Below are 11,948 nucleotides of genomic sequence, written 5' to 3'. Positions count from 1 at the left end.
GGACTAACCTATGCAGTAACCTATGACTATCCAATCTTTGAAAAATAAACTAAAATCAATGAGCTTCTGCTCTTCAAAATCTATAGTTAGGAATACAAGAAATATACTAGTTAACAGGAAGGGGGTAAAGCTAAAAGAACTCCAGTGCTGCCACAACAGCAGGGCAGCTACAGCAGCCATTGTGGACCAAAAGTACTTTTGGGGAGAGGGAAGGAGGAGGAGGGAGCAGAGCAAAGGGAAATGCCCCCCCCCCTTTTTTTAAAGAAACAGGAGGTGGGGGGCTCACTATGTTGTCTAAGCTAGACTCAAACTCCTGGGCTCAAGCAATCCTCTTGCCTCAGCCTCCTAAGTAGCTGGGACTGCAGGCACATGCCACCATGGAGGGCTTAAAGAAAAACTTCTTAGGGAAGTGGGCAGAGAACGAGAATACAACAGAAGCACTAAGGAGATGCTATAGTCAGTCACAGGCTCCCAAAAGGAGAATACAGAATGGCTTTGGTTCCTGATAATTCCCCAGCCCCAACACTTAGAAAGCCCAACTGATTGTACAATTGCTAAAGTCCCTGACATTTGATAAGCCTCACTAATTAAATCTTCCCAAAGTATACTCACTTTTCTTTTTTTTTTTTTTCAGCATATTATGGGGGTACAGATGTTTAGGTTACCTATGTTGCCCTTGCCCCCCGCCCCAAGTCCGAGTTTCAAATATGTCCATCCTTCGGGTGGTGCGCATTGCACTCTTTGTGTATGCAAATACCCATCCCCTCCTCCCTCCTCCCACTTTTCTTAAATAAGTTGAATAAGTTTCCATGTCTTACAACCAAAACAGCTAATTAGAATTCATTTTTAAATAAATTTTATTCTTCCAAACTACTTAAGACAAAAGATTAAACATTTTTGTTGTTGTACAGTTCTTACCTTATTCTTTCAGTGGGAGGCCCAGTATAGTGCAATGGATTGAGATATTCTCTGGAGCAAAATTTACCTACTTCATCCACCCAATGACCTGTTAACGTTGGTGGACAAACCACCAAAGAAGGAAGTGGCATACATTCTGCCAATTTTGATCTTGCATATTCCTGGGCCCTTTATAACAGCAAAACACAATAAATTAAACAGCTTGTTTACATTTCTCAGAATCTGGAAACCTTATTTTAAAACAACATTTTAAATTACCTGTGGCAATGATCTCCTGCCAGGATGCAGATGGACTGTAAAGTTTTCCCTAAACCCATGTCATCACACAGAATTCCATGAAGTTTATACTTATTAAGAAATGCTAACCAGTTCACACCATCCTGTAAAGTTGGGGAGAAAGAGAAAAATTATACGCACAAACAGATCATGAAAATTTTTTTCTTATAAAAAACATGTTTGCACAGACCAAAAATCTTTATATAGGCAAAAAAGAAATAAATGGGTATAAGAGACTAAACACAAGGTTTTACTAAATCTATTTTTTTTTTTTAAGAGATGGAGTCTCCCTGTTGCCGAAACTCCTGGGCTCATGAAATCCTATCATCTCAGCCCTTCCTAGCAGCTGAGACTACAGGTATGTGCCACCATGCCCCAAGGCTAATTTTTAAATTTTTTGTAGAGACTGGGATCCTATTATGTTGCCCAGGCTAGTCTCGAACTCCTGGCCTCAAGAAATCCTCTTGCCTTGGCCTCCCATAGTGCTAGAATTACAGGTGTGAGCCACTGCGCCCAGCCCTAAATCAATTTTTAAAATTCTTCAAGGTACATCTGAAAGGAAAAATCACTATTCATATTTATAAGCTAAGTATAAAACTTACCTGCTGATATTTTCGGAGTTCAGCATTGATCGGTACTGGAATTTTATAATTTTCCAACTTTTTCCCATCTAACAATTGCTCCAAAAAGTGTCGTTCCTTTGCTTTCAATTGGATTAATTCTTCTGACATATTTGGGGGATCTGGAATGCCTGCCTAAAATGATTTAAAGGTGTATTAAAACTACCTGTAATTTTTTCATCCTCAGATGTATCAAATAATTTCAAGTCTTATCAAAACAAAAATACGCAGAAAAAAGAAATCCAAAAATTGTATACTTTTAGAGACTCGACGACAAACAAGTTCAAAGAATTGGACAAGTATTGAAAGTGTCACAGTTAGACTAGTAAGTAAACACATTTGAGATATTTTAAAGACCATAAGCTACAATTTAATTTTCCCACATCATACATTATTTGATAAAGAGGCAAATAAAGTTGTATAGCTTATTTTAAATTAAATGCTGTTACTAGTGCTCGTCAATTTTAGTGTTCTGATACAGAAAAGTATTGGTTCTGAAAATGTGGTCTGCAAGGGCCCTATGGATCCCCAAGACCTTTTCAATTATTTCATATATAGTAAAAGGAAAACATTATTTGCTTTTTTCACTGTGGTGACATCCGCACTAACGGTGCAAAAGTTATGGTGAGGAAGACTTCTTGTGCCTCAGAAAGAAGGCAATGGCACCAAAATGTACTAGTAGCCACTGTATTCCTCACAGCCATGCATTTTTTTCAAACAGCCAGTTTTACTTAAGAATGTCCTTGATAAAGCAGTAAAAATGATTAATTTTATTAGATCTCAATCCTTGAGTGCACATTTTTTTAACATTCTGTAAGGCCAAATATGAAGTATATATAAAGCACTTATGTTGTTTGTCAAAGTATAATATATTGAGGAAAAGCACTTATAAGATTGTTTAAAATGTGAGCTGAACTGGCCACTTAAAAAAAAAATCTAAAGTCTTCAATACTCCAAAAATTTCCTTGACAAGCTCTGTAGTGTTCACATATCCATCCTGGATGTATCCAACTTTATGTCTCTTCATTGGCTGATTTATCATATTCTTAAAAGATTTATGATTACTAAAACTAGGAAACATCAGACGATACTTGTCCTCTTTAGACAAATTTTGCCTGGGAGACAGAAAGTACATTAACACAGCTCCTTTTTCTGGAATAACATTTTATTTGAAAGGACTAGAAAACTATGGTTATTCTGACTTTGGTATTTGGCTGAAATTTTTTCAAAAATGAACCTGTCACTTCAAGGAAAACAACAGACATCACTTGTTGCCAGTGATAAAATTCAAGTTTTTAAGAGAAATTGACAGCTTCCCAATTAAAAGAACTTTTGCTGGTGATATTAACAAATATTTTTTAAAATATTGTATAATGAAATATGTCAACCTATGGAAGATTTATGTAACTCAGTGAACCAATATTTTCTGAATAACCCATGTATAATATTATAAAACATGGGTAAAAGATTTAAAATTATAAGACAAACCAATGAATTTTAAGAGAGTATGAAAAAGAGTATGAAACGTTCATTGATAGGATTTTAGATTCTACATCGCACGTAACATTTAATAAACTCTTTTTTCAAGTTTTGGTATGCTATCAGATAAAAGACTATCCACAATTATTTGAGAAGGCTGTCAAAATACTGCTCCCTTTTCTAACTACCTAATCTCTGTGAGGCTGGACTTTTTTCTTATATCTCAACCAAAACAACATATCGCAACAGACTAAATGCCCAAGCAAATATGAGACTACAGCTATCTACCATTAAATCAGACCTAAGAGATTTGCAAAAATGTAAAACAATGCCACTCTTCTCACTAACATTATTTTAGAGAATAGTTATTTTATTAAAAAAATTAATTATGATAACATGTAATGGGCTTGTTATTTAAATGAATTCTTTAAAAATTTTCCAGTTTCAATGTCTATAACGGAAAATATAATAAACAAAAGCTCTTTGGTGTCTTCAATTTTTAAGAGTGTAAAGAGGTCCTAACATTAACAACAGTCTATCTGAAAAAAGAAATCAAGAAAACAATCCCATTTACAATAGCATAAAAAAAAAAAGCAACAACTTAGGAATAAATTTAACTAAGGAGGTGAAAGATCTATACACTGAAAACTATATAACGTTAGTGAGAGAAACTGGAGACACAAATAGATGGAAATAAATATGGAAAATAAATGTTCATGGATTAGAAAAATTAATATTATTAAAAATGTTCATACTACCCAAGACAATCTACAGATTTAATGTAATCCCTATCAAAATTCCAGTGGCATTTTTCACAGAAATAGAAAAAATACTCCAAATAGCCAAAGCAATCTTAAGCAAAAAGAACAATGCTGGAGGGACCACACTACCTGATTTCAAAATATACTACAAAACTATAGTAATCAAAAGAGTGTGATACTGGCATAAAAACAAACATAGACCAATAGAACAGAACAGAGAGCTCAGAAATAAATCCATACATTTATAGTTAATTGACCTTTGACAAAGTTACTAAAAACACACAATAGGAAAGGACAGTCTCTTCAATAAACGGTGCTGGGAGAACTGGATATCCACACACAGAAAAATGAAAATGGACCCTTATCTTACACCACATACAAAAATCAGGTTACAATGAATCAAAGACTTAAACCTAAGGACTGAAACTATAAAAATACTTGAAGAAAACACAGGCAAAAGGCTTCTTGACATTTGTCTGGGCAATTATTTGGGGGGGAAGATGACCCCAAAAGCACAAGAAACAAAACTGAAGCAAAAGTTAAGCATCCTAAATCTGAAAATTTGCAACTTTCTGACTGCTGACATGATGCTCAAATGAAATGCTCATTGCAGCATTTCAGATTTTGTATTTTCAGGTTAAGGATACTTAACTGGTAAGTACAATTCAAATATTCCAAAATCCAAAACCCTTCTTCTGGTCCCAAGTATTTCAGATAAGGGATATTCAACTTGTATAGACAAATGAGATTGCATCAAACTAAAAAGATTTTTTTCACAGCAAACAATCAACAAAGTGAAGAGACAACCTACAGAATGGGAAAAATTATTTGTGAACCATAAGTCTAGTAAGGGGTTAATATGCAAAATATATAAGGAACTCAAACAGCTCAACAGAAAGAAAACAACCAGATTAAAAAATGGGCAAAGGACCTAGACAGATATTTCTCAAAAGAAGACATATAAATGGCCAATAGGTATTATGAAAAACTGCTCAACATCATTAACCTTCATGGAAATACAAATTAAAACCACTATGAGATTTCACTTCATAATTGTTAGAATGATTATTATTAAAAAGACAAAATATGACATGTATTGGGGAAGATGTGGAGAAAGGGGAACACTTGCATACTGTTGTTGGTGGGAATGTAAATTGGTGCACCATTAGGAAAATGGTACAAATTGTTCTTCAAAAAATTAAAAATAGAACTACCATATGATCTAATAATCCCATTTCTGGATATATATACACAAAGGAAATGAAATCAGCATGCTGAAGAGATATCTGCATTCCTGTGTTCAGTACAGCATTATATTTGGAATCAACACAAGTGTCCATCTATGCAATGAATGGAGAAGGAAGCTGTGGTATACACACACACACACACACACACACAGTGGAATACTATTCAGCCTTTAAAAAGAAGGAAATCCTCTCATTTTTGACAACATGGGCAAACTTGGATGACATTATGCTAAGGAAAACAAGCTAGGCACAGAAAGACAAATACTGCATGATCTCACTTAAATGTGGAATCTAAAAAAGTTGAACTCATAGAAGCAAAGAGTAAAATGATGGTTGCCAGTGTGGGAGAGGTGGAGGGAGATGTTGGTTAAAGGATACAAAGTTTCAGTCAGACAAGATGAGTAAACTCTGTAATCTATTGTACAGCACGGTGACTATAGTTCATAATAATGTATTATATACTTGGAAATTCTAAGAGATCTTACATGTTCTCACCACAAAAAATGTTAAGTATGTGAGGCAACACATATGTTAATTGGTTTGATTTAACCATTTCACAATGTATACATATATCAAATTATCATGTTATATACCTTAAAATAAAAAATGAAACATTTTTTTAAAAAAGGCCCTGAGACCAAAAAGTTTGAGAACTACTTCCCTATGGTGTCAAGTTAAGAAATTTAAATTTCTTAATTCTGGAAATAGAATATCAATTAAATTTAATTAAAATATATATATTCCACATAACACTAGAAACAGTATTAGAGGAGTGAGGTACGCACACTGAGTCTTAAAAAAGACTGTATATTATATTTTCAAAAGGTTTTGGAATTAACTTTATTAATATAAAAACTAACATTTTAGCACAGCTAACACCATAATGATAATCATCAAAATAAAATCTTTCTGTACAATTCTTTTACAAAGAGTAACAATATTTTCTTTTTTTTTCTGAGACAGAGTCTCACTGTCACCCTGGCTAAAGTAAAGTGACATCGTCGTAGCTCACTGCAACCTCAACCTCTTGGGCTCAAGCGATCCTCTTGCCTCAGCCTCCCAAATAGCTGGGGTTACAGGCATGCACCACCACACCTGGTTAATTTTTTTTCTATTTTTTTTGTAGAGACGGTGTCTCACTCTTGCTTAGGATGGTCTCGAACTTCTGAGCTCAAGCAATCCTCCCACCTCGGCCTCCCAGAGTGCTAGGATTACATGTAAAATCTTCATTTATTTATCTTTATGCAATTTTTAAGAAATGACAAGACACATGGCTATATAACTAGGTCCATTCCCTAACAATGAAACCCTAAACCCAAGAGTCATAAATATTGTTCATACCAGGAAGCCCTTTTTGAGTGTCTTCCTTGCTGATTCCCATAAAATTCAGCAAGAGTTACTAATAGTGCAGGAGATTAGAGCTTATATCAAAATCCCTGGTTCATATTCCCTGATTCCTTGACAGTATATATTTCAGAAAAGTACATGATTTTTCCTATGAAGACTTAACAGAGAACATCAACATAAAGAGGAATAGGAATGAACTTACATGACATTCTGGTTTCTATTGCTATGTCTTCAAATTCACTAATATTTTCTTCTACCGTGTTTAACCTACTATTAATTAAATCCAGTATTTTTATTTATAATTGTATTTTTCATCTCTACAAGTTCAACTTGGGTCATTCTTATATCCTCCATTTTGCTCCTAATCACACTCATGCTTTCCTCTATTTTCTTGAACATCTGGAGTATGTTTTAATGTCCTTGTCTACTAATTCTATTATCTGGGTCATTTCAGGGTCTATTTCCATTGACTGATTTTTCTTCTGGTTACTGGACATATTTTCATGCCCAGGAATTTTTTGGTGGATGCCAAACATTGTAAGTTTTATGTTGCTGGGTACTGGATTTTTTTAGAAAACATATATTCCTTTATATATTTTGGGCCTTTTTCTCTGGGAAGTAAAGTTAGTTGAAATTAATTAGATCCTTTTAAGGCTTCCTTTCAAGGTAGGTCCACATCAGCCTTTTGTCAAGATAATTTGGCCCCATTACTGAGGTGATATGCTTCTAAGGAAAATACTTGATACTCTATATGGTAGAAAGTCTTGCTACTCTGCTTGGTGGTAGTATAAACTATTCCTGACCCTGTGTGAGCTCTGGAAATTGCTCCACCTATTCCTTTCCAGTGATTCTTTCCCCAGTCTCAAAAGTTTTTTCATACATATGTGCAGATGAATACACAGCCAAAGACTTGAGGAAACAAACCCCTCTGTGGACCTCTGGAGCTTTCTCTCTGCGCAGTTACCTCCTCTCAGGCACTCTGTCTTGCAAATTCTAGCCATCCTGTCTTCCTCCAACTCTGACTGTTCAACACAGCAAGACTACTGGGCTCTCTTTGGGTTTCCTTGTCTATACTGTGGTTTAGAAACTTGCTCCATGCAATAAGCTATAGCACTTCATTTGTTTCCCTCCTCTCATGGATCACTGTCCAGTGTTGACTACTTTTCAATGTCTGAAAACCATTGTTTGATACATTTTGTCTGGTTTTCTAGTTAAGGTCAGAGGATAAATCTGGTCCCTGGTTTTCCATCATGGCCAGAAGCAAAATCTGTATCATATTCTCATAGTTTTCACATCTATCAATGTGAGCCTCACTAATCTTTTCTCAATACCTAAAGTTCAAAATCTCTCTTGTCAATCTGTTATTAAGTACTGTTATTCTTCCTGAACAAACAAACCAAAAAAAAAAAAACAAAAACCCTAAAAGCTTATTGCTAGCATTGTAGTTTAGACCCTTTATCACCTCACAGTGGATCCGGGCTCTGTTATGTAGCAATTTCAATCCACATTCAAACAGCTATTAAATTGATTTTCTTAAAACACTGCTTTCATCATCTCCTATGCTTAAAGAACACATAATGGTTTTCCATTGCTATTGATTTCAGAGCTGAAAAAAGAGCCAAGGACATTGAGTACAACCCATTTAGTTTACAGCTATTATAATGCAAGGCCCAGGAGTTAAAAAGAATTTGAATAAGAAGAGGAGGATGGAAAAAATTCTGGAAATGACAACAAGGTCTTGTGATACAGTAGTCTATTATCTGTTTTTGTTGTGATGGTGGTTTCTTTAACATTTTTTAATGTGAAATAAAATATACATGCAGAGAAATATAGAAAAAATGAACAGTTTAATAATTATAAAACTCCTGTATAACCAGATCAAGAAAAACAGCTCTGCCATCACCCTAGAAGATCCCACATGCCCCTTCCCAATCATAGCCTCCTATCCTTTCCCCAAGAGGTAATCACTTGACTGACTTTTATGTTAATTTTTCTTATCTTTCTTTCTACCTTTATCACCTACTATGCATCCAAGTTTCAAGCCTGTTTTTGAACTTCATAAAAATAGAATCCTATGTTAATGATTCATTAATATTGTTGTATATATCCGTAGTTTGTCTTTGTTGCAGTATAATAGTATACAATTTATATTTCTACTATTTGTGAACTTCTGAATGATTTCCAGTTTTATACTATTGTAAATAATGCTATAATAAATATTCTTGAAAATATGTTTTGCTACATGTGTTGAGTTTCTCTAGGGTATGTATATACATAGAATGGATTTGCAAGGTTATTAGGATGAGTATCTTCAACTTTGCCAGATATAATCAAACTTTTTTTCAAAGATGTTATCCAATTTATACTCATACTTTGCTGGTGGGAATGTAAAATGATACAGTTATTTTGGAACACAGTTTGGTAGTTTCTTAAAAACTTAAACAAACTTAGCATCTGACCTAGCAATTTCATTCCTAAGTACTTACTCAAAAGAAAAAAAAACGTACATCCACATAAAGAATTATAAAATGCATGTTCATAGTAGCATTTTTCGTAATAGCTAAACTGGTAACAATCCAAATATCCATCAACTGGTGAATGGATAAACAAAATGTGGTATGTCCATACAATGGAATACTATTCAGCAATATAAAGGAAATACTTACACATGATACACATGGATGATGTGCATAACTACTATTTCTTAAATTATATAAATCCCATCAAAATATTATAAAAGCAGCTCGGTGGCAGGATCCTGGTCTTCCCTTGCTTAAAGACAGTTCTATTTCCTGCACTGGCCGCACATCATTTATGTCCCATGAATGTACTCCAAAATGCTCCAACATCGGTCTTCTAGTCTTCTTGCTTCATACTCCCACACAGACTTTATTTGCTTTTTACAGTTTTAGTTACCATCTCTAAAATTTACCTTTCATATAAACTTCAGCCCAGAATCTTTACCTAGATGCTACCAGAGAAATTTAGCAACAATTCTATTTCTAAAAGAGCATCAATGAATTTTCATTCTTTCAGGAACCATAGTGTCTGATTTTTTAAATTAAACTTAAGTTTTTTAAACTTAAATTAAAACCCTCTTTTTTTAAAGTACCTATTAAAGTATAAAATCTTAAAGCTTATAAATATTTTTGAAACAATGCTTTTTTTAAAAAACCTGATATATTCTTTAAAAGGGTTACAATTATTGTGGATAAAGTTATAGAAAACATTAAGTCTATAAACCAAGTATCTTCAACTTACCTCAAGTGGCATGAGTCTAATTAGTGTTGCAAAACACTGGGTAGCCATAAATCTTACACTGTCTGTCTGATCACTCATTCTTCCCAACACAGGAACAACTAAAAGGACAATATATGGAACAATGCCAACATCTAGTTGTTCCATTACACCTGAGTATGTGATTAAGGAAATTTCAAAATGAGATGGATATTTTCACAAACAAATTGATATACCAAGATTGTAACTTTTAAAAAAATTCATCATTATGAGGGAACAGACTGATCTTCAAGGCCTAAGATTCAATTACAACAGCATTTGCACACTTTGTTGTTCCTTTGAAAACATTACGTAACTTTCTAATGATTAAGAATATAAAATTATGTTTTCTGCCTGAGGAAGGCTGGAGGAAGCTTTACTAATAAGATTTTTTCTTTTTGGTATAAAAATTCCTACAAGGAATTCAAATGTCAAAATAAAAAATCACATTGTAAGTGAGAGAGCACAACTCAGTGTCACTTGAAAATTAATTCCAAATTTCCCACCAGGATCTTGACAATCACCAACTGGATATAGTGGGCCTAGTAAGCGCAGTTCTCCTGTAATCTTCAGCATTTTTGAACCAGAGTTTCTACTGATTTGATCTTCATCCATCTTTCTCGATCTGAGAAATATCTTTCAGATATGTCAAGTTAAAGAATGTCAGTTGCTGCCATACTCTTAGCAAAGAGCTTGACTGTGTATATTTCTAATTATCTAGTATATTTTGGTCATTTTCTACCCAAGTAATGAACAAACTTTGGAAACATAATGTTTATAACACAGGGACTACCTACATAGTACTTGATTAATATTAACAAAACATTGATTATAAGTCAAATAAGCAGATTGGTTAGTAGATAAATAAACAGTTCATAAAGTAACTATTTTGCCTATTAAAAAGATGTCTTAAAGTTAATAGTAATTCTTCAAATTTTCCTTGTGAAAATTTTCATAGTAAAATGTAAGTATATTTGTAATGTATTTGCAATAAAATATAAAAATACTCCAAAATAAGACGTAAGAAAGTTTTCTTTTGGAACAAGTCAGGTTATTTATACGCATAATTGAACAAATCAATTTTATTTTACTCATTCTTAACTGAATATAATTTCCTAATATTTTGTCAAAATAAAAAAGGATACAGGCAAGTGCTTCAATTGCGCCTTCTTGTTTCACATTGTCATCAATTGCTCCCAGCCATGGAAGAACCTTCTCCAAAAAAATATTCATTGTTTCCATGGTAGCTATTTTGCTCATGACGCCTACACAACGAGCGGCCATGTGCCTCACTGCAGTGCTGGGGTACTGGAGGCACATATAAAGATGAGGCAAATGCTGTACCAACTAAAACAAAAAGCAATCAGAATTCTCATTAGAGAATCTACTGTTCAAAATGTAACTAAAACAGCCCATGTTCAGGGAAGTTCTCGATATTTGAAGTGATTCTGCAGATACTTCAAAACATTACTCTCAAAACATCCTCAATAGAAAATTGATCTAAATCCAAACTAAGGTATTAATATTATAATTCATTCTTTCAAAAAAGAAAGGAAAAAGAAGAGAAGCCGAATTTCTCTCCTGCTTATATCCTCTCTTAGGCATCCAAGAACACGAAATTCTTTCTAAAATTAACAAAACAAATCAAAAGATATTTGCAAGATTCTCCTACCGAGGCTGAGAAAATGGCACCAATCATCACCAGCCTTCTCCAAATTTGGCAGCACTGGTTTAGGTACATGTGGGGAGTGGGGTGGGGAAGGACATGATCTCATTCTGTCACCCAGGCTAAAGTACAGTGGCATCATCATAGCTTACTGCAACCTCAAATTCCCAGGCTCAAGCAATACTCCTGCCTCAGCCTCCAGAGTAGCTGAGATTACAGGCGCATACCACCATATCTGGCTAATTTTTCCATTTTTTTTTTGGTAGAGATGGGGTCTCACACATGGCTAAGGTTGGCCTCAAGCAATCATCCCTTCTCAGCCTCCCAAAGTACTAGGATTACAGGCATGAGCCACTAT

General features: G+C 34.2%; 1 protein-coding gene across 1 annotated transcript in view; it reads right to left on the bottom strand.

Moving 5' to 3' along the window:
* The window catches only part of BTAF1 (BTAF1 RNA polymerase II, B-TFIID transcription factor-associated, 170kDa), a 106,183-nt gene that overhangs the window by 18,828 nt on the left and 75,407 nt on the right, over positions 1-11,948 (bottom strand). Inside the window, exons 21-25 of the mRNA XM_012659664.1 lie at positions 11,070-11,271; positions 9,910-10,058; positions 1,797-1,949; positions 1,177-1,298; positions 919-1,086 (exon numbers count right to left, since the gene is read on the bottom strand). Coding sequence (XP_012515118.1) covers positions 919-1,086; positions 1,177-1,298; positions 1,797-1,949; positions 9,910-10,058; positions 11,070-11,271 — 794 coding nt within the window. The remainder of the gene's footprint in view (positions 1-918; positions 1,087-1,176; positions 1,299-1,796; positions 1,950-9,909; positions 10,059-11,069; positions 11,272-11,948) is intronic.

The sequence above is a fragment of the Propithecus coquereli genome, unplaced genomic scaffold (genome assembly GCF_000956105.1).
Source record: "Propithecus coquereli isolate 6110/MARCELLA unplaced genomic scaffold, Pcoq_1.0 Scaffold63, whole genome shotgun sequence".
In the NCBI taxonomy this organism is placed as follows: domain Eukaryota; kingdom Metazoa; phylum Chordata; class Mammalia; order Primates; family Indriidae; genus Propithecus; species Propithecus coquereli.
The sequence above is the reverse complement of the archived record's forward strand: the minus strand, read 5'-3'. Positions and strand labels throughout refer to the sequence as shown.